The sequence below is a fragment of the Chiloscyllium punctatum genome, unplaced genomic scaffold, assembly GCF_047496795.1.
Source record: "Chiloscyllium punctatum isolate Juve2018m unplaced genomic scaffold, sChiPun1.3 scaffold_490, whole genome shotgun sequence".
Classification (NCBI taxonomy): domain Eukaryota; kingdom Metazoa; phylum Chordata; class Chondrichthyes; order Orectolobiformes; family Hemiscylliidae; genus Chiloscyllium; species Chiloscyllium punctatum.
In genome coordinates, this window is record NW_027310224.1 from 55,309 (window position 1) to 78,198 (window position 22,890).

General features: G+C 53.8%; 1 protein-coding gene across 1 annotated transcript in view; it reads left to right on the plus strand.

Moving 5' to 3' along the window:
* The first annotated feature begins 344 nt into the window (after positions 1–344).
* LOC140472984 (uncharacterized) overlaps positions 345–22,890 on the plus strand; it is a 31,838-nt gene continuing 9,292 nt past the window's right edge. The window contains exons 1-3 of the mRNA XM_072567550.1: positions 345–476; positions 1,582–1,725; positions 20,716–20,854. Coding sequence (XP_072423651.1) covers positions 345–476; positions 1,582–1,725; positions 20,716–20,854 — 415 coding nt within the window. The remainder of the gene's footprint in view (positions 477–1,581; positions 1,726–20,715; positions 20,855–22,890) is intronic.

Below are 22,890 nucleotides of genomic sequence, written 5' to 3' on the forward strand. Positions count from 1 at the left end.
ACATCGTTCCCACTGCGTCCTGTACAGCCCTGGGGCCTACATCGCTCCCACTGTGGCCTGTACAGCTCTGGGGCCTACATCGTTCCCACTGTGGCCTGTACAGCCCTGGGGCCTACATCGCTCCCACTGCGGCCTGTACAGCGCTGGGGCCTACATCGTTCCCACTGTGGCCTGTCCAGCCCTGGGGCCTACGTCACTCTTGGTGTGGTTTTGAGAAGATGGGCAGTGGTCTCCCATGTGCCAGCCCATACCTAGCCGTGTAGGTGAAGGGGATGATCAGATTCAGGGTCAGGTCTGGGGGGTGGTGGGGCAGCTGGGAAGTGTGCAGCCTTGACCCCCCAGTAATGTTTGTTCTTCTGCCTCCTCCCAGCTCGCGACTGAACCCGTGCGACTCTCAGACCGATTGGCTCCCTCCGGGAAGCGATCCACACGGTCACGAATCCAGAGGTTCCCATAGCGACCAGGAAGAGGCCAAGGTACTGGGCTAAACCAGCGAGCGAGCGGGCCAAGGTGGCAGAGGGCGAGTGACGATGGGTGAGAGGGAAGGGGCAAACGCTGAGGGGGCAAGGCACCAGCCATCGAGAAAGGGTGGGGGCGTTGAGAGGAGGGAGAGGGATGGATCGTGTTGTGAAACTTGAAAGGGTTCAGAAAAGATTTACAAGGATGTTGCCAGGGTTGGAGGGTCTGAACTACAGGGAGAGGCTGAACGGGCTGGGGCTGTTTTCCCTGGAGCGTCGGAGGCTGAGGGGTGACCAAATCATGGGGGGGGGGCATGGATACGGTAAATAGACAAGGTCTTTACCTCCTGGGGTGGGGGGAGCCCAGAACTAGAGGGGGGTAGGTTTAAGGTGAGGGGAGGGAAAGGGACCCGAGGGGTAACTTTTCCCCAGAGGAGGGAACGAGCTGCCAGGAGAAGTGGTGGGGGCTGGTACAATGGCAACATTTAAAAGGGTGGGGGACATGGATAGGGAGGGTTTGGAGGGAGATGGGCCAAATGCTGGCAAACGGGGACTGGATTAGGTTTGGGTATCTGGCTAGCGTGGATGAGTTGGGCTGAAGGGCCTGTTTCCGTGCTGTACATCTCTCTCTCTCTCTCTCTCTCTGTCCCTCTCTCTCTCTCTCTCTCTCTCTCTCTCTCTCTCTCTCTCTCTCTCTCTCTCTGTCGCTCTCTCTCTCTCTCTCTCTCCCTCTCTCTGTCGCTCTCTCTCTGTCGCTCTTTCTCTCTCTGTCGCTCTCTCTCTCTCTCTCTCTCTCTTTCTCTCTCTCTCTGTCGCTCTCTCTCTCTCTCTTTCTCTCTCTCTCTGTCGCTCTCTCTCTCTCTCTCTCTCTCTCTCTCTCTCTCTCTCTCTCTGTCGCTCTCTCTCCCTCTCTCTGTCGCTCTTTCTCTCTCTGTCTCTCTCTCTCTCTCTCTCTCTCTTTCACTCTTTCACACTCCATCTCGGTCTGTCTCTCTCGCTTTGTCAGTCTTGCGCTCTCTATCACGCTCTCTGTAACCCTCATACTCCCCCTTCCTGCTGATCTCTCTCCCTTAGCCTGTTACATTCTGACTCTTTCTCTCCCACCGTTTCTGTCGGTGGAAAGGGGGCTGAGTTCTACACGGTGGATCTGAAACGTAGTCCGACAGGGTTCGGCTTCAGTGTGCGTGGAGGCTGGGAGTACGATATGGACCTGTACATCCTGGGAATGATTGTGGGAGGACCAGCCATGAGGAGTGGGAAGATCAAGGTAGGAGTGTGATGGGACTGGGATATATCCGGGTGTTCCAGTGAGGGGTGTGGTGTATATCAGGGTGTTACAGTGAGGGGGGTGGGGTATATCAGGGTGTTACAGTGAGGGGGGTGGGGTATATCAGGGTGTTACAGCGAGGGGTGTGGGGTATATCAGGGTATTATAGTGAGGGGTGTGGGGTATATCAGGGTATTATAGTGAGGGGTGTGGGGTATATCAGGGTGTTACAGTGAGGGGTGTGGGGTATATCAGGGTGTTACAGTGAGGGGTGTGGGGTATATCAGGGTGTTACAGTGAGGGGGGGTGGGGTATATCAGGGTGTTACAGTGAGGGGGGTGGGGTATATCAGGGTGTTACAGTGAGGGGTGTGGGGTATATCAGTGTGTTACAGTGAGGGCTGTGGGGTATATCAGGGTGTTACAGTGAGGGGTGTGGGGTATATCAGGGTGTTACAGTGAGGGGTGTGGGGTATATCAGGGTGTTACAGTGAGGGGTGTGGGGTATATCAGGGTGTTACAGTGAAGGGTGTGTGGTATATCAGGGTGTTACAGTGAGGGGTGTGGGGTATATCAGGGTGTTACAGTGAGGGGTGTGGGGTATATCAGGGTGTTACAGTGAAGGGTGTGGGGGGTATATCAGGGTGTTACAGTGAGGGGTGTGGGGTATATCAGGGTGTTACAGTGAGGGGTGTGGGGTATATCAGGGTGTTACAGTGAAGGGTGTGGGGTATATCAGGGTGTTACAGTGAGGGGTGTGGGGTATATCAGGGTGTTACAGTGAGGGGTGTGGGGTATATCGGGGTGTTACAGTGAGAGGTGTGGGGTATATCGGGGTGTTACAGTGAGGGGTGTGGGGTATATCAGGGTGTTACAGTGAGGGGTGTGGGGTATATCAGTGTGTTACAGTGAGAGGTGTGGGGTATATCAGTGTGTTACAGTGAGGGGTGTGGGGTATATCAGTGTATTACAGGGAGGGGTGTGGGGTATATCAGGGTGTTACAGTGAGGGGTGTGGGGATATATCAGTGTGTTACAGTGAGGGGTGTGGGGTATATCAGTGTGTTACAGTGAGGGGTGTGGGGTATATCAGTGTGTTACAGTGAGGGGTGTGGGGTATATCAGGGTGTTACAGTGAGGGGTGTGGGGTATATCAGTGTGTTACAGTGAGGGGTGTGGGGTATATCAGGGTGTTACAGTAAGGGGGTGTGGGGTATATCAGGGTGTTACAGTGAGGGGTGTGGGATATATCAGGGTGTTACAGTGAGGGGTGTGGGGTATGTCAGTGTGTTACAGTGAGGGGTGTGGGGTGTATCAGGGTGTGACAGTGAGGGGTGTGGGGTATATCAGTGTGTTACACTGAGGGGTGTGGGGTATATCAGGGTGTTACAGTGAGGGGGTGTGGGGTATATCAGTGTGTTACAGTGAGGGGTGTGGGGTATGTCAGGGTGTTACAGTGAGGGGTGTGGGGTATATCAGTGTGTTACAGTGAGGGGTGTGGGGTATATCAGTGTGTTACAGCGAGGGGTGTGGGGTATATCAGGGTGATACAGCGAGGGGTGTGGGGTATATCAGGGTGTTACAGTGAGGGGTGTGGGGTATATCAGGGTGTTACAGTGAGGGGTGTGGGGTATATCAGGGTGTTACAGTGAGGGGTGTGAGGTGTATCAGGGTGTTACAGTGAGGGGCGTGGGGTATATCAGTGTGTTACAGTGAGGGGCGTGGGGTATATCAGTGTGTTACAGTGAGGGGTGTGGGGTATATCAGTGTGTTACAGTGAGGGGTGTGGGGTATATCAGGGTGATACAGTGAGGGGTGTGGGGTATATCAGTGTGTTACAGTGAGGGGTGTGGGGTATATCAGGGTGTTACAGTGAGGGGTGAGGGGTATATCAGGGTGTTACAGTGAGGGGTGTGGGGTATATCAGGGTGTTACAGTGAGGGGTGTGGGGTATATCAGGGTGTTACAGTGAGGGGTGTGGGGTATATCAGGGTGTTACAGTGAGGGGTGTGGGGTATATCAGGGTGTTACAGTGAGGGGTGTGGGGTATATCAGGGTGTTACAGTGAGGGGTGTGGGGTATATCAGGGTGTTACAGTGAGGGGTGTGGGGTATATCAGTGTGTTACAGTGAGGGGTGTGGGGTATATCAGGGTGTGACAGTGAGGGGTGTGGGGTATATCAGGGTGTTACAGTGAGGGGTGTGGGGTATATCAGGGTGTTACAGTGAGGGGTGTGGGGTATATCAGGGTGATACAGTGAGAGGTGTGGGGTATATCAGTGTGTTACAGTGAGGGGTGTGGGTTATATCAGGGTGTTACAGTGAGGGGTGTGGGGTATATCAGGGTGTTACAGTGAGGGGTGTGGGGTATATCAGGGTGTTACAGTGAGGGGTGTGGGGTATATCAGGGTGTGACAGTGAGGGGTGTGGGGTATATCAGTGTATTATAGTGAGGGGTGTGGGGTATATCAGGGTGTTACAGTGAGTGGGTGTGGGGTATATCAGGGTGTTACAGTGAGTGGGTGTGGGGTATATCAGTGTGTTACAGTGAGTGGGTGTGGGGTATATCAGTGTGTTACAGTGAGGGGTGTGGGGTATATCTGGGTGTTACAGTGAGGGGTGTGGGGTATATCAGGGTGTTACAGTGAGGGGTGTGGGGTATATCAGTGTGTTACAGTGAGGGGTGTGGGGTATATCTGGGTGTTACAGTGAGGGGTGTGGGGTATATCAGGGTGTTACAGTGAGGGGTGTGGGGTATATCAGGGTGTGACAGTGAGGGGTGTGGGGTATATCAGGGTGTTACAGTGAGGGGTGTGGGGTATATCAGGGTGTGACAGTGAGGGGTGTGGGGTATATCAGGGTGTTACAGTGAGGGGTGTGGGGTATATCAGGGTGTTACAGTGAAGGGTGTGGGGGGTATATCAGGGTGTTACAGTGAGGGGTGTGGGGTATATCAGGGTGTTACAGTGAGGGGTGTGGGGTATATCAGGGTGTTACAGTGAAGGGTGTGGGGTATATCAGGGTGTTACAGTGAGGGGTGTGGGGTATATCAGGGTGTTACAGTGAGGGGTGTGGGGTATATCGGGGTGTTACAGTGAGAGGTGTGGGGTATATCGGGGTGTTACAGTGAGGGGTGTGGGGTATATCGGGGTGTTACAGTGAGGGGTGTGGGGTATATCAGTGTGTTACAGTGAGAGGTGTGGGGTATATCAGTGTGTTACAGTGAGGGGTGTGGGGTATATCAGTGTATTACAGGGAGGGGTGTGGGGTATATCAGGGTGTTACAGTGAGGGGTGTGGGGATATATCAGTGTGTTACAGTGAGGGGTGTGGGGTATATCAGTGTGTTACAGTGAGGGGTGTGGGGTATATCAGTGTGTTACAGTGAGGGGTGTGGGGTATATCAGGGTGTTACAGTGAGGGGTGTGGGGTATATCAGTGTGTTACAGTGAGGGGTGTGGGGTATATCAGGGTGTTACAGTAAGGGGGTGTGGGGTATATCAGTGTGTTACAGTGAGGGGTGTGGGATATATCAGGGTGTTACAGTGAGGGGTGTGGGGTATGTCAGTGTGTTACAGTGAGGGGTGTGGGGTGTATCAGGGTGTGACAGTGAGGGGTGTGGGGTATATCAGTGTGTTACACTGAGGGGTGTGGGGTATATCAGGGTGTTACAGTGAGGGGGTGTGGGGTATATCAGTGTGTTACAGTGAGGGGTGTGGGGTATGTCAGGGTGTTACAGTGAGGGGTGTGGGGTATATCAGTGTGTTACAGTGAGGGGTGTGGGGTATATCAGTGTGTTACAGTGAGGGGTGTGGGGTATATCAGGGTGATACAGCGAGGGGTGTGGGGTATATCAGGGTGTTACAGTGAGGGGTGTGGGGTATATCAGGGTGTTACAGTGAGGGGTGTGGGGTATATCAGGGTGTTACAGTGAGGGGTGTGAGGTGTATCAGGGTGTTACAGTGAGGGGCGTGGGGTATATCAGTGTGTTACAGTGAGGGGCGTGGGGTATATCAGTGTGTTACAGTGAGGGGTGTGGGGTATATCAGTGTGTTACAGTGAGGGGTGTGGGGTATATCAGGGTGATACAGTGAGGGGTGTGGGGTATATCAGTGTGTTACAGTGAGGGGTGTGGGGTATATCAGGGTGTTACAGTGAGGGGTGAGGGGTATATCAGGGTGTTACAGTGAGGGGTGTGGGGTATATCAGGGTGTTACAGTGAGGGGTGTGGGGTATATCAGGGTGTTACAGTGAGGGGTGTGGGGTATATCAGGGTGTTACAGTGAGGGGTGTGGGGTATATCAGGGTGTTACAGTGAGGGGTGTGGGGTATATCAGGGTGTTACAGTGAGGGGTGTGGGGTATATCAGGGTGTTACAGTGAGGGGTGTGGGGTATATCAGGGTGTTACAGTGAGGGGTGTGGGGTATATCAGTGTGTTACAGTGAGGGGTGTGGGGTATATCAGGGTGTGACAGTGAGGGGTGTGGGGTATATCAGGGTGTTACAGTGAGGGGTGTGGGGTATATCAGGGTGTTACAGTGAGGGGTGTGGGGTATATCAGGGTGATACAGTGAGAGGTGTGGGGTATATCAGTGTGTTACAGTGAGGGGTGTGGGTTATATCAGGGTGTTACAGTGAGGGGTGTGGGGTATATCAGGGTGTTACAGTGAGGGGTGTGGGGTATATCAGGGTGTTACAGTGAGGGGTGTGGGGTATATCAGGGTGTGACAGTGAGGGGTGTGGGGTATATCAGTGTATTATAGTGAGGGGTGTGGGGTATATCAGGGTGTTACAGTGAGTGGGTGTGGGGTATATCAGGGTGTTACAGTGAGTGGGTGTGGGGTATATCAGTGTGTTACAGTGAGTGGGTGTGGGGTATATCAGTGTGTTACAGTGAGGGGTGTGGGGTATATCTGGGTGTTACAGTGAGGGGTGTGGGGTATATCAGGGTGTTACAGTGAGGGGTGTGGGGTATATCAGGGTGTGACAGTGAGGGGTGTGGGGTATATCAGGGTGTTACAGTGAGGGGTGTGGGGTATATCAGGGTGTTACAGTGAGGGGTGTGGGGTATATCAGGGTGATACAGTGAGGGGTGTGGGGTATATCAGTGTGTTACAGTGAGGGGTGTGGGGTATATCAGGGTGTTACAGTGAGGGGTGTGGGGTATATCAGGGTGATACAGTGAGGGGTGTGGGGTATATCAGGGTGTTACAGTGAGGGGGTGTGGGGTATATCAGGGTGTTACAGTGAGGGGTGTGGGGTATATCAGGGTGTTACAGTGAGGGGTGTGGGGTATATCAGGGTGTTACAGTGAGGGGTGTGGGGTATATCAGGGTGTTACAGTGAGGGGTGTGGGGTATATCAGGGTGATACAGTGAGGGGTGTGGGGTATATCAGTGTGTTACAGTGAGGGGTGTGGGGTATATCAGGGTGTTACAGTGAGGGGTGTGGGGTATATCAGGGTGTTACAGTGAGGGGTGTGGGGTATATCAGGGTGTTACAGTGAGGGGTGTGGGGTATATCAGTGTGTTACAGTGAGGGGTGTGGGGTATATCAGGGTGTTATAGTGAGGGGTGTGGGGTATATCAGTGTGTTACAGTGAGGGGTGTGGGGTATATCAGGGTGTGACAGTGAGGGGTGTCGGGTATATCAGGGTATTATAGTGAGGGGTGTGGGGTATATCAGGGTGTTACAGTGAGGGGTGTGGGGTATATCAGGGTGATACAGTGAGGGGTGTGGGGTATATCAGGGTGTTATAGTGAGGGGTGTGGGGTATATCAGTGTGTTACAGTGAGGGGTGTGGGGTATATCAGTGTGTTACAGTGAGGGGTGTGGGGTATATCAGGGTGTTACAGTGAGGGGTGTGGGGTATATCAGTGTGTTACAGTGAGGGGTGTGGGGTATATCAGGGTGTCACAGTGAGGGGTGTGGGGTATATCAGGGTGATACAGTGAGGGGGGTGGGGTATATTGGGGTGTTACAGTGAGGGGTGTGGGGTATATCAGGGTGTTACAGTGAGGGGTGTGGGGTATATCAGGGTGTTACAGTGAGGGGTGTGGGGTATATCAGGGTGATACAGTGAGGGGTGTGGGGTATATCAGGGTGTTACAGTGAGGGGTGTGGGGTATATCAGGGTGTTACAGTGAGGGGTGTGGGGTATATCAGGGTGTTACAGTGAGGGGTGTGGGGTATATCAGGGTGTTACAGTGAGGAGTGTGGGGTATATCAGTGTGTTACAGTGAAGGGTGTGGGGTATATCAGTGTGTTACAGTGAGGGGTGTGGGGTATATCAGGGTGGTACAGTGAGGGGTGTGGGGGGTATATCAGGGTGTTACAGTGAGGGGTGTGGGGTATGTCAGGGTGTTACAGTTTGGGGTGTGGGGTATATCAGGGAGTTACAGTGAGGGGTGTGGGGTATATCCGGGTGTTACAGTGAGGGGTGTGGGGTATATCAGTGTGTTACAGTGAGGGGTGTGCGGTATATCAGGGTGTTACAGTGAGGGGTGTGGGGTATATCAGGGTGTTACAGTGAGGGGTGTGGGGTATATCAGGGTGTTACAGTGAGGGGTGTGGGGTATATCAGGGTGTTACAGTGAGGGGTGTGGGGTATATCAGTGTGTTACAGTGAGGGGTGTGGGGTATATCAGGGTGTTATAGTGAGGGGTGTGGGGTATATCAGTGTGTTACAGTGAGGGGTGTGGGGTATATCAGGGTGTGACAGTGAGGGGTGTCGGGTATATCAGGGTATTATAGTGAGGGGTGTGGGGTATATCAGGGTGTTACAGTGAGGGGTGTGGGGTATATCAGTGTGTTACAGTGAGGGGTGTGGGGTATATCAGGGTGTTACAGTGAGGGGTGTGGGGTATATCAGTGTGTTACAGTGAGGGGTGTGGGGTATATCAGGGTGATACAGTGTGGGGTGTGGGGTATATCAGTGTGTTACAGTGAGGGGTGTGGGGTATATCAGTGTGTTACAGTGAGGGGTATGGGGTATATCAGGGTGTTACAGTGAGGGGTATGGGGTATATCAGGGTGTTACAGTGAGGGGTGTGGGGTATATCAGGGTGTTACAGTGAGGGGTGTGGGGTATATCAGGGTGTTACAGTGAGGGGTGTGGGGTATATCAGTGTGTTACAGTGAGGGGTGTGGGGTATATCAGGGTGTTACAGTGAGGGGTGTGGGGTATATCAGTGTGTTACAGTGAGGGGTGTGGGGTATATCAGGGTGTTACAGTGAGGGGTGTGGGGTATATCAGGGTGTTACAGTGAGGGGTGTGGGGTATATCAGGGTGTTACAGTGAGGGGTGTGGGGTATATCAGTGTGTTACAGTGAGGGGTGTGGGGTATATCAGTGTGATACAGTGAGGGGTGTGGGGTATATCAGTGTGTTACAGTGAGGGGTGTGGGGTATATCAGTGTGTTACAGTGAGGGGTGTGGGGTATATCAGGGTGTGACAGTGAGGGGTGTGGGGTATATCAGTGTGTTACAGTGAGGAGTGTGGGGTATATCAGTGTGTTACAGTGAGGGGTGTGTGGTATATCAGGGTTTTACAGTGAGGGGTGTGGGGTATATCAGTGTGTTACAGTGAGGGTTGTGGGGTATATCGGGGTGTTACAGTGAGGGGTGTGGGGTATATCAGGGTGTTACAGTGAGGGGTGTGGGGTATATCAGGGTGTTACAGTGAGGGGTGTGGGGTATATCAGGGTGTTACAGTGAGGGGGTGTGGGGTATATCAGGGTGTTACAGTGAGGGGTGTGGGGTATATCAGGGTGTTACAGTGAGGGGTGTGGGGTGTATCAGTGTGTTACTGTGAGGGGTGTGGGGTATATCAGGGTGTTACAGTGAGGGGTGTGGGATATATCTGTGTGTTACAGTGAGGGGTGTGGGGTATATCAGGGTGTTACAGTGAGGGGTGTGGGGTATATCAGGGTGTTACAGTGAGGGGTGTGGGGTATATCAGTGTGTTACAGTGAGGGGTGTGGGGTATATCAGTGTGTTACAGTGAGGGGTGTGGGGTATATCAGTGTGTTACAGTGAGGGGTGTGGGGTATATCAGGGTGTGACAGTGAGGGGTGTCGGGTATATCAGGGTGTGACAGTGAGGGGTGTGGGGTATATCAGTGTATTATAGCGAGGGGTGTGGGGTATATCAGGGTGTTACAGTGAGTGGGTGTGGGGTATATCAGGGTGTTACAGTGAGTGGGTGTGGGGTATATCAGTGTGTTACAGTGAGTGGGTGTGGGGTATATCAGTGTGTTACAGTGAGGGGTGTGGGGTATATCTGGGTGTTACAGTGAGGGGTGTGGGGTATATCAGGGTGTTACAGTGAGGGGTGTGGGGTATATCAGGGTGTGACAGTGAGGGGTGTGGGGTATATCAGGGTGTTACAGTGAGGGGTGTGGGGTATATCAGGGTGTTACAGTGAGGGGTGTGGGGTATATCAGGGTGATACAGTGAGGGGTGTGGGGTATATCAGTGTGTTACAGTGAGGGGTGTGGGGTATATCAGGGTGTTACAGTGAGGGGTGTGGGGTATATCAGGGTGATACAGTGAGGGGTGTGGGGTATATCAGGGTGTTACAGTGAGGGGGTGTGGGGTATATCAGGGTGTTACAGTGAGGGGTGTGGGGTATATCAGGGTGTTACAGTGAGGGGTGTGGGGTATATCAGGGTGTTACAGTGAGGGGTGTGGGGTATATCAGGGTGTTACAGTGAGGGGTGTGGGGTATATCAGGGTGTTACAGTGAGGGGTGTGGGGTATATCAGGGTGTTACAGTGAGGGGTGTGGGGTATATCAGGGTGTTACAGTGAGGGGTGTGGGGTATATCAGTGTGTTACAGTGAGGGGTGTGGGGTATATCAGGGTGTGACAGTGAGGGGTGTGGGGTATATCAGGGTGTTACAGTGAGGGGTGTGGGGTATATCAGGGTGTTACAGTGAGGGGTGTGGGGTATATCAGGGTGATACAGTGAGAGGTGTGGGGTATATCAGTGTGTTACAGTGAGGGGTGTGGGTTATATCAGGGTGTTACAGTGAGGGGTGTGGGGTATATCAGGGTGTTACAGTGAGGGGTGTGGGGTATATCAGGGTGTTACAGTGAGGGGTGTGGGGTATATCAGGGTGTGACAGTGAGGGGTGTGGGGTATATCAGTGTATTATAGTGAGGGGTGTGGGGTATATCAGGGTGTTACAGTGAGTGGGTGTGGGGTATATCAGGGTGTTACAGTGAGTGGGTGTGGGGTATATCAGTGTGTTACAGTGAGTGGGTGTGGGGTATATCAGTGTGTTACAGTGAGGGGTGTGGGGTATATCTGGGTGTTACAGTGAGGGGTGTGGGGTATATCAGGGTGTTACAGTGAGGGGTGTGGGGTATATCAGGGTGTGACAGTGAGGGGTGTGGGGTATATCAGGGTGTTACAGTGAGGGGTGTGGGGTATATCAGGGTGTTACAGTGAGGGGTGTGGGGTATATCAGGGTGATACAGTGAGGGGTGTGGGGTATATCAGTGTGTTACAGTGAGGGGTGTGGGGTATATCAGGGTGTTACAGTGAGGGGTGTGGGGTATATCAGGGTGATACAGTGAGGGGTGTGGGGTATATCAGGGTGTTACAGTGAGGGGGTGTGGGGTATATCAGGGTGTTACAGTGAGGGGTGTGGGGTATATCAGGGTGTTACAGTGAGGGGTGTGGGGTATATCAGGGTGTTACAGTGAGGGGTGTGGGGTATATCAGGGTGTTACAGTGAGGGGTGTGGGGTATATCAGGGTGATACAGTGAGGGGTGTGGGGTATATCAGTGTGTTACAGTGAGGGGTGTGGGGTATATCAGGGTGTTACAGTGAGGGGTGTGGGGTATATCAGGGTGTTACAGTGAGGGGTGTGGGGTATATCAGGGTGTTACAGTGAGGGGTGTGGGGTATATCAGTGTGTTACAGTGAGGGGTGTGGGGTATATCAGGGTGTTACAGTGAGGGGTGTGGGGTATATCAGTGTGTTACAGTGAGGGGTGTGGGGTATATCAGGGTGTGACAGTGAGGGGTGTCGGGTATATCAGGGTATTATAGTGAGGGGTGTGGGGTATATCAGGGTGTTACAGTGAGGGGTGTGGGGTATATCAGGGTGATACAGTGAGGGGTGTGGGGTATATCAGGGTGTTATAGTGAGGGGTGTGGGGTATATCAGTGTGTTACAGTGAGGGGTGTGGGGTATATCAGTGTGTTACAGTGAGGGGTGTGGGGTATATCAGGGTGTTACAGTGAGGGGTGTGGGGTATATCAGTGTGTTACAGTGAGGGGTGTGGGGTATATCAGGGTGTCACAGTGAGGGGTGTGGGGTATATCAGGGTGATACAGTGAGGGGGGTGGGGTATATTGGGGTGTTACAGTGAGGGGTGTGGGGTATATCAGGGTGTTACAGTGAGGGGTGTGGGGTATATCAGGGTGTTACAGTGAGGGGTGTGGGGTATATCAGGGTGATACAGTGAGGGGTGTGGGGTATATCAGGGTGTTACAGTGAGGGGTGTGGGGTATATCAGGGTGTTACAGTGAGGGGTGTGGGGTATATCAGGGTGTTACAGTGAGGGGTGTGGGGTATATCAGGGTGTTACAGTGAGGAGTGTGGGGTATATCAGTGTGTTACAGTGAAGGGTGTGGGGTATATCAGTGTGTTACAGTGAGGGGTGTGGGGTATATCAGGGTGGTACAGTGAGGGGTGTGGGGGGTATATCAGGGTGTTACAGTGAGGGGTGTGGGGTATGTCAGGGTGTTACAGTTTGGGGTGTGGGGTATATCAGGGAGTTACAGTGAGGGGTGTGGGGTATATCCGGGTGTTACAGTGAGGGGTGTGGGGTATATCAGTGTGTTACAGTGAGGGGTGTGCGGTATATCAGGGTGTTACAGTGAGGGGTGTGGGGTATATCAGGGTGTTACAGTGAGGGGTGTGGGGTATATCAGGGTGTTACAGTGAGGGGTGTGGGGTATATCAGGGTGTTACAGTGAGGGGTGTGGGGTATATCAGTGTGTTACAGTGAGGGGTGTGGGGTATATCAGGGTGTTATAGTGAGGGGTGTGGGGTATATCAGTGTGTTACAGTGAGGGGTGTGGGGTATATCAGGGTGTGACAGTGAGGGGTGTCGGGTATATCAGGGTATTATAGTGAGGGGTGTGGGGTATATCAGGGTGTTACAGTGAGGGGTGTGGGGTATATCAGTGTGTTACAGTGAGGGGTGTGGGGTATATCAGGGTGTTACAGTGAGGGGTGTGGGGTATATCAGTGTGTTACAGTGAGGGGTGTGGGGTATATCAGGGTGATACAGTGTGGGGTGTGGGGTATATCAGTGTGTTACAGTGAGGGGTGTGGGGTATATCAGTGTGTTACAGTGAGGGGTATGGGGTATATCAGGGTGTTACAGTGAGGGGTATGGGGTATATCAGGGTGTTACAGTGAGGGGTGTGGGGTATATCAGGGTGTTACAGTGAGGGGTGTGGGGTATATCAGGGTGTTACAGTGAGGGGTGTGGGGTATATCAGTGTGTTACAGTGAGGGGTGTGGGGTATATCAGGGTGTTACAGTGAGGGGTGTGGGGTATATCAGTGTGTTACAGTGAGGGGTGTGGGGTATATCAGGGTGTTACAGTGAGGGGTGTGGGGTATATCAGGGTGTTACAGTGAGGGGTGTGGGGTATATCAGGGTGTTACAGTGAGGGGTGTGGGGTATATCAGTGTGTTACAGTGAGGGGTGTGGGGTATATCAGTGTGATACAGTGAGGGGTGTGGGGTATATCAGTGTGTTACAGTGAGGGGTGTGGGGTATATCAGTGTGTTACAGTGAGGGGTGTGGGGTATATCAGGGTGTGACAGTGAGGGGTGTGGGGTATATCAGTGTGTTACAGTGAGGAGTGTGGGGTATATCAGTGTGTTACAGTGAGGGGTGTGTGGTATATCAGGGTTTTACAGTGAGGGGTGTGGGGTATATCAGTGTGTTACAGTGAGGGTTGTGGGGTATATCGGGGTGTTACAGTGAGGGGTGTGGGGTATATCAGGGTGTTACAGTGAGGGGTGTGGGGTATATCAGGGTGTTACAGTGAGGGGTGTGGGGTATATCAGGGTGTTACAGTGAGGGGGTGTGGGGTATATCAGGGTGTTACAGTGAGGGGTGTGGGGTATATCAGGGTGTTACAGTGAGGGGTGTGGGGTGTATCAGTGTGTTACTGTGAGGGGTGTGGGGTATATCAGGGTGTTACAGTGAGGGGTGTGGGATATATCTGTGTGTTACAGTGAGGGGTGTGGGGTATATCAGGGTGTTACAGTGAGGGGTGTGGGGTATATCAGGGTGTTACAGTGAGGGGTGTGGGGTATATCAGTGTGTTACAGTGAGGGGTGTGGGGTATATCAGTGTGTTACAGTGAGGGGTGTGGGGTATATCAGTGTGTTACAGTGAGGGGTGTGGGGTATATCAGGGTGTGACAGTGAGGGGTGTCGGGTATATCAGGGTGTGACAGTGAGGGGTGTGGGGTATATCAGTGTATTATAGCGAGGGGTGTGGGGTATATCAGGGTGTTACAGTGAGTGGGTGTGGGGTATATCAGGGTGTTACAGTGAGTGGGTGTGGGGTATATCAGTGTGTTACAGTGAGTGGGTGTGGGGTATATCAGTGTGTTACAGTGAGGGGTGTGGGGTATATCTGGGTGTTACAGTGAGGGGTGTGGGGTATATCAGGGTGTTACAGTGAGGGGTGTGGGGTATATCAGGGTGTGACAGTGAGGGGTGTGGGGTATATCAGGGTGTTACAGTGAGGGGTGTGGGGTATATCAGGGTGTTACAGTGAGGGGTGTGGGGTATATCAGGGTGATACAGTGAGGGGTGTGGGGTATATCAGTGTGTTACAGTGAGGGGTGTGGGGTATATCAGGGTGTTACAGTGAGGGGTGTGGGGTATATCAGGGTGATACAGTGAGGGGTGTGGGGTATATCAGGGTGTTACAGTGAGGGGGTGTGGGGTATATCAGGGTGTTACAGTGAGGGGTGTGGGGTATATCAGGGTGTTACAGTGAGGGGTGTGGGGTATATCAGGGTGTTACAGTGAGGGGTGTGGGGTATATCAGGGTGTTACAGTGAGGGGTGTGGGGTATATCAGGGTGATACAGTGAGGGGTGTGGGGTATATCAGTGTGTTACAGTGAGGGGTGTGGGGTATATCAGGGTGTTACAGTGAGGGGTGTGGGGTATATCAGGGTGTTACAGTGAGGGGTGTGGGGTATATCAGGGTGTTACAGTGAGGGGTGTGGGGTATATCAGTGTGTTACAGTGAGGGGTGTGGGGTATATCAGGGTGTTATAGTGAGGGGTGTGGGGTATATCAGTGTGTTACAGTGAGGGGTGTGGGGTATATCAGGGTGTGACAGTGAGGGGTGTCGGGTATATCAGGGTATTATAGTGAGGGGTGTGGGGTATATCAGGGTGTTACAGTGAGGGGTGTGGGGTATATCAGGGTGATACAGTGAGGGGTGTGGGGTATATCAGGGTGTTATAGTGAGGGGTGTGGGGTATATCAGTGTGTTACAGTGAGGGGTGTGGGGTATATCAGGGTGTTACAGTGAGGGGTGTGGGGTATATCAGTGTGTTACAGTGAGGGGTGTGGGGTATATCAGGGTGTCACAGTGAGGGGTGTGGGGTATATCAGGGTGATACAGTGAGGGGGGTGGGGTATATTGGGGTGTTACAGTGAGGGGTGTGGGGTATATCAGGGTGTTACAGTGAGGGGTGTGGGGTATATCAGGGTGTTACAGTGAGGGGTGTGGGGTATATCAGGGTGTTACAGTGAGGGGTGTGGGGTATATCAGGGTGATACAGTGAGGGGTGTGGGGTATATCAGGGTGTTACAGTGAGGGGTGTGGGGTATATCAGGGTGTTACAGTGAGGGGTGTGGGGTATATCAGGGTGTTACAGTGAGGGGTGTGGGGTATATCAGGGTGTTACAGTGAGGAGTGTGGGGTATATCAGTGTGTTACAGTGAAGGGTGTGGTGTATATCAGTGTGTTACAGTGAGGGGTGTGGGGTATATCAGGGTGGTACAGTGAGGGGTGTGGGGGGTATATCAGGGTGTTACAGTGAGGGGTGTGGGGTATGTCAGGGTGTTACAGTTTGGGGTGTGGGGTATATCAGGGAGTTACAGTGAGGGGTGTGGGGTATATCCGGGTGTTACAGTGAGGGGTGTGGGGTATATCAGTGTGTTACAGTGAGGGGTGTGCGGTATATCAGGGTGTTACAGTGAGGGGTGTGGGGTATATCAGGGTGTTACAGTGAGGGGTGTGGGGTATATCAGGGTGTTACAGTGAGGGGTGTGGGGTATATCAGGGTGTTACAGTGAGGGGTGTGGGGTATATCAGTGTGTTACAGTGAGGGGTGTGGGGTATATCAGGGTGTTATAGTGAGGGGTGTGGGGTATATCAGTGTGTTACAGTGAGGGGTGTGGGGTATATCAGGGTGTGACAGTGAGGGGTGTCGGGTATATCAGGGTATTATAGTGAGGGGTGTGGGGTATATCAGGGTGTTACAGTGAGGGGTGTGGGGTATATCAGTGTGTTACAGTGAGGGGTGTGGGGTATATCAGGGTGTTACAGTGAGGGGTGTGGGGTATATCAGTGTGTTACAGTGAGGGGTGTGGGGTATATCAGGGTGATACAGTGTGGGGTGTGGGGTATATCAGTGTGTTACAGTGAGGGGTGTGGGGTATATCAGTGTGTTACAGTGAGGGGTATGGGGTATATCAGGGTGTTACAGTGAGGGGTATGGGGTATATCAGGGTGTTACAGTGAGGGGTGTGGGGTATATCAGGGTGTTACAGTGAGGGGTGTGGGGTATATCAGGGTGTTACAGTGAGGGGTGTGGGGTATATCAGTGTGTTACAGTGAGGGGTGTGGGGTATATCAGGGTGTTACAGTGAGGGGTGTGGGGTATATCAGTGTGTTACAGTGAGGGGTGTGGGGTATATCAGGGTGTTACAGTGAGGGGTGTGGGGTATATCAGGGTGTTACAGTGAGGGGTGTGGGGTATATCAGGGTGTTACAGTGAGGGGTGTGGGGTATATCAGTGTGTTACAGTGAGGGGTGTGGGGTATATCAGTGTGATACAGTGAGGGGTGTGGGGTATATCAGTGTGTTACAGTGAGGGGTGTGGGGTATATCAGTGTGTTACAGTGAGGGGTGTGGGGTATATCAGGGTGTGACAGTGAGGGGTGTGGGGTATATCAGTGTGTTACAGTGAGGAGTGTGGGGTATATCAGTGTGTTACAGTGAGGGGTGTGGGGTATATCAGTGTGTTACAGTGAGGGTTGTGGGGTATATCAGTGTGTTACAGTGAGGGTTGTGGGGTATATCGGGGTGTTACAGTGAGGGGTGTGGGGTATATCAGGGTGTTACAGTGAGGGGTGTGGGGTATATCAGGGTGTTACAGTGAGGGGTGTGGGGTATATCAGGGTGTTACAGTGAGGGGGTGTGGGGTATATCAGGGTGTTACAGTGAGGGGTGTGGGGTATATCAGGGTGTTACAGTGAGGGGTGTGGGGTGTATCAGTGTGTTACTGTGAGGGGTGTCGGGTATATCAGGGTGTTACAGTGAGGGGTGTGGGATATATCTGTGTGTTACAGTGAGGGGTGTGGGGTATATCAGGGTGTTACAGTGAGGGGTGTGGGGTATATCAGGGTGTTACAGTGAGGGGTGTGGGGTATATCAGTGTGTTACAGTGAGGGGTGTGGGGTGTATCAGTGTGTTACTGTGAGGGGTGTCGGGTATATCAGGGTGTTACAGTGAGGGGTGTGGGATATATCTGTGTGTTACAGTGAGGGGTGTGGGGTATATCAGGGTGTTACAGTGAGGGGTGTGGGGTATATCAGGGTGTTACAGTGAGGGGTGTGGGGTATATCAGTGTGTTACAGTGAGGGGTGTGGGGTATATCAGTGTGTTACAGTGAGGGGAGTGGGGTATATCAGTGTGTTACAGTGAGTGGGTGTGGGGTATATCGGGGTGTTACAGTGAGTGGGTGTGGGGTATATCAGTGTGTTACAGTGAGTGGGTGTGGGGTATATCAGTGTGTTACAGTGAGGGGTGTGGGGTATATCAGGGTGTTACAGTGAGGGGTGTGGGGTATATCAGGGTGTTACAGTGAGGGGTGTGGGGTATATCAGTGTGTTACAGTGCGGGGTGTGGGGTATATCAGGGTGTTACAGTGAGGGGTGTGGGGTATATCAGTGTGTTACAGTGAGGGGTGTGGGGTATATCAGGGTGTTACAGTGAGGGGTGTGGGGTATATCAGTGTGTTACAGTGAGGGGTGAGGGGTATATCAGTGTGTTACAGTGAGGGGAGTGGGGTATATCAGTGTGTTACAGTGAGTGGGTGTGGGGTATATCGGGGTGTTACAGTGAGGGGTGTGGGGTATATCAGTGTGTTACAGTGAGGGGTGTGGGGTATATCAGTGTGTTACAGTGAGGGGTGTGGGGTATATCAGTGTGTTACAGTGAGGGGTGTGGGGTATATCAGGGTGTTACAGTGAGGGGTGTGGGGTATATCAGGGTGTTACAGTGAGGGGTGTGGGGTATATCAGTGTGTTACAGTGAGGGGTGTGGGGTATATCAGGGTGTTACAGTGAGGGGTGTGGGGTATATCAGTGTGTTACAGTGAGGGGTGTGGGGTATATCAGGGTGTTACAGTGAGGGGTGTGGGGTATATCAGGGTGTTACAGTGAGGGGTGTGGGGTATATCAGGGTGTTACAGTGAGGGGTGTGGGGTATATCAGTGTGTTACAGTGAAGGGAGTGGGGTATATCAGTGTGTTACAGTGAGTGGGTGTGGGGTATATCAGTGTGTTACAGTGAGGGGTGTGGGGTATATCAGGGTGTTACAGTGAGGGGAGTGGGGTATATCAGTGTGTGACAGTGAGGGGTGTGGGGTATATCAGTGTGTTACAGTGAGGGGTGTGGGGTATATCAGGGTGTTACAGTGAGGGGTGTGGGGTATATCAGGGTGTTACAGTGAGGGGTGTGGGGTATATCAGGGTGTTACAGTGCGGGGTGTGGGGTATATCAGTGTGTTACAGTGAGGGGTGTGGGGTATATCAGTGTGTTACAGTGAGGGGTGTGGGGTATATCAGGGTGTTACAGTGAGGGGTGTGGGGTATATCAGGGTGTTACAGTGCGGGGTGTGGGGTATATCAGTGTGTTACAGTGAGTGGTGTGGGGTATATCAGGGTGTTACAGTGAGGGGGTGTGGGGTATATCAGGGTGATACAGTGAGGGGTGTGGGGTATATCAGGGTGTTACAGTGAGGGGGTGTGGGGTATATCAGGGTGTTACAGTGAGGGGTGTGCGGTATATCAGTGTGTTACAGCGAGGGGGTGTGGGGTATATCAGTGTGTTACAGTGAGGGGTGTGAGGTATATCAGGGTGTTACAGTGAGGGGTGTGGGGTATATCAGGGTGTGACAGTGAGGGGTGTGGGGTATATCAGGGTGTTACAGTGAGGGGTGTGGGGTATATCAGGGTGTTACAGTGAGGGGTGTGGGGTATATCAGGGTGATACAGTGAGGGGTGTGGGGTATATCAGGGTGTTACAGTGAGGGGTGTGGGGTATATCAGTGTGTTACAGTGAGGGGTGTGGGGTATATCAGGGTGATACAGTGAGGGGTGTGGGGTATATCAGTGTGTTACAGTGAGGGGTGTGGGGTATATCAGGGTGATACAGTGAGGGGTGTGGGGTATATCAGGGTGTTACAGTGAGGGGTGTGGGGTATATCAGTGTGATACAGTGAGGGGTGTGGGGTATATCAGTGTGTTACAGTGAGGGGTGTGGGGTATATCAGGGTGATACAGTGAGGGGTGTGGGGTATATCAGGGTGTTATAGTGAGGGGTGTGGGGTATATCAGTGTGATACAGTGAGGGGTGTGGGGTATATCAGTGTGTTACAGTGAGGGGTGTGGGGTATATCAGGGTGATACAGTGAGGGGTGTGGGGTATATCAGGGTGTTATAGTGAGGGGTGTGGGGTATATCAGGGTGATACAGTGAGGGGTGTGGGGTATATCAGGGTGTTACAGTGAGGGGTGTGGGGTATATCAGGGTGATACAGTGAGGGGTGTGGGGTATATCAGTGTGTGACAGTGAGGGGTGTGGGGTATATCAGTGTGTTACAGTGAGGGGTGTGGGGTATATCAGGGTGTTACAGTGAGGGGTGTGGGGTATATCAGGGTGTTACAGTGAGGGGTGTGGGGTATATCAGGGTGATACAGTGAGGGGTGTGGGGTATATCAGGGTGTTACAGTGAGGGGTGTGGGGTATATCAGTGTGTTACAGTGAGGGGTGTGGGGTATATCGGGGTGTTACAGTGAGGGGTGTGGGGTATATCAGTGTGTTACAGTGAGGGGTGTGGGGTATATCAGTGTGTTACAGTGAGGGGTGTGGGGTATATCAGGGTGTTACAGTGAGGGGTGTGGGGTATATCAGGGTGTTACAGTGAGGGGTGTGGGGTATATCAGGGTGTTACAGTGAGGGGTGTGGGGTATATCAGGGTGTTACAGTGAGGGGTGTGGGGTATATCAGGGTGTTACAGTGAGGGGTGTGGGGTATATCAGGGTGATACAGTGAGGGGTGTGGGGTATATCAGGGTGTTACAGTGAGGGGTGTGGGGTATATCAGGGTGATACAGTGAGGGGTGTGGGGTATATCAGGGTGTTACAGTGAGGGGTGTGGGGTATATCAGGGTGTTACAGTGAGGGGTGTGGGGTATATCAGGGTGATACAGTGAGGGGTGTGGGGTATATCAGGGTGTTACAGTGAGGGGTGTGGGGTATATCAGGGTGTTACAGTGAGGGGTGTGGGGTATATCAGGGTGTTACAGTGAGGGGTGTGGGGTATATCAGGGTGTTACAGTGAGGGGTGAGGGGTATATCAGGGTGATACAGTGAGGGGGTGAGCTTCATCCTGTGAATTGATTCGCCTGTATTTGTCCCCTGTAGATTGGTGACCAGTTGGTGGAGATCAACGGTGAGCCCACGATGGGAATGAGCCATGCCCAGGCCGTGGAGCTGATCCGACACGGTCAGGACAGGATCCACCTCCGGATGCGCTCTGGGAATGGCCATGTTCCGGAATTTGGTGAGTGATGTTGCGCACTTTTGCGAGTACAGTATTGGCCCGAGTACGGAAACATATCAGGGGTGTCAGACTGTGGGGTACATTGTCAGAGGGTCAGTGCTGAGGGAGTGGGGGCTGTGGGAGGGTCAGTGCTGAGGGAGTGGGGGCTGTGGGAGGGTCAGTGCTGAGGGAGTGGGGGCTGTGGGAGGGTCAGTGCTGAGGGAGTGGGGGCTGTGGGAGGGTCAGTGCTGAGGGAGTGGGGGCTGTGGGAGGGTCAGTGCTGAGGGAGGGTCAGTGCTGAGGGAGGGTCAGTGCTGAGGGAGGGTCAGTGCTGAGGGAGTGGGCACTGTGGGAGGGTCAGTGCTGAGGGAGTGGGGGCAGTGGGAGAGTCAGTGCTGTGGGAGGGTCAGTGCTGAGGGGGTGGGCGCTGTGGGAGGGTCAGTGCTGAGGGAGTGGGGGCTGTGGGAGGGTCAGTGCTGAGGGAGTGGGGGCTGTGGGAGGGTCAGTGCTGAGGGAGTGGGGGCTGTGGGAGGGTCAGTGCTGAGGGGGTGGGCGCTGTGGGAGGGTCAGTGCTGAGGGAGTGGGGGCTGTGGGAGAGTCAGTGCTGAGGGGGTGGGCGCTGTGGGAGGGTCAGTGCTGAGGGAGTGGGGGCTGTGGGAGAGTCAGTGCTGAGGGGGTGGGCGCTGTGGGAGGGTCAGTGCTGAGGGAGTGGGGGCTGTGGGAGGGTCAGTGCTGAGGGAGCGGGCGCTGTGGGAGGGTCAGTGCTGTGGGAGGGTCAGTGCTGAGGGAGTGGGCGCTGTGGGAGGGTCAGTGCTGTGGGAGGGTCAGTGCTGAGGGGGTGGGCGCTGTGGGAGGGTCAGTGCTGAGGGAGCGGGCGCTGTGGGAGGGTCAGTGCTGTGGGAGGGTCAGTGCTGAGGGAGTGGGCGCTGTGGGAGGGTCAGTGCTGAGGGAGTGGGGGCTGTGGGAGGGTCAGTGCTGAGGGAGGGTCAATGCTGAGGGAGTGGGCGCTGTGGGAGGGTCAGTGCTGAGGGAGTGGGGGCTGTGGGAGAGTCAGTGCTGAGGGGGTGGGCGCTGTGGGAGGGTCAGTGCTGAGGGAGCGGGCGCTGTGGGAGGGTCAGTGCTGTGGGAGGGTCAGTGCTGAGGGAGTGGGCGCTGTGGGAGGGTCAGTGCTGAGGGAGTGGGGGCTGTGGGAGGGTCAGTGCTGAGGGAGTGGCTGATGTGGGAGGGTCAGTGCTGAGGGAGTGGGGGCTGTGGGAGGGTCAGTGCTGAGGGAGGGTCAATGCTGAGGGAGTGGGCGCTGTGGGAGGGTCAGTGCTGAGGGAGTGGCTGATGTGGGAGGGTCAGTGCTGAGGGAGCGGGCGCTGTGGGAGGGTCAGTGCTGAGGGAGTGGGTGCTGTGGGAGGGTCAGTGCTGTGGGAGTGGGTGCTGCGGGAGGGTCAGTGCTGTGGGAGTGGGTGCTGCGGGAGGGTCAGTGCTGTGGGAGTGGGTGCTGCGGGAGGGTCAGTGCTGAGGGAGTGGGTGCTGCGGGAGGGTCAGTGCTGTGGGAGTGGGGGCTGTGGGAGGGTCAGTGCTGAGGGAGTGGGGGCTGTGGGAGGGTCAGCGCTGAGGGAGTGGGGTTGTGGGAGGGTCAGTGCTGAGGGAGTGGGGGCTGAGGGAGGGTCAGTGCTGAGGGAGTGGCTGATGTGGGAGGGTCAGTGCTGAGGGAGGGTCAGTGCTGTGGGAGTGGCTGATGTGGGAGGGTCAGTGCTGAGGGAGTGGGTGCTGTGGGAGGGTCAGTGCTGAGGGAGTGGGTGCTGTGGGAGGGTCAGTTCTGAGGGAGGGTCAGTGCTGAGGGAGGGTCAGTGCTGTGGGAGTGGGGGCTGTGGGAGGGTCAGTGCTGAGGGAATGGGCGCTGTGGGAGGGTCAGTGCTGAGGGAGTGGGTGCTGTGGGAGGGTCAGTGCTGAGGGAATGGGCGCTGTGGGAGGGTCAGTGCTGAGGGAGTGGGCGCTGAGGGAGGGTCAGTGCTGAGGGAGTGGCTGATGTGGGAGGGTCAGTGCTCAGGGAGTGGGGGCTGTGG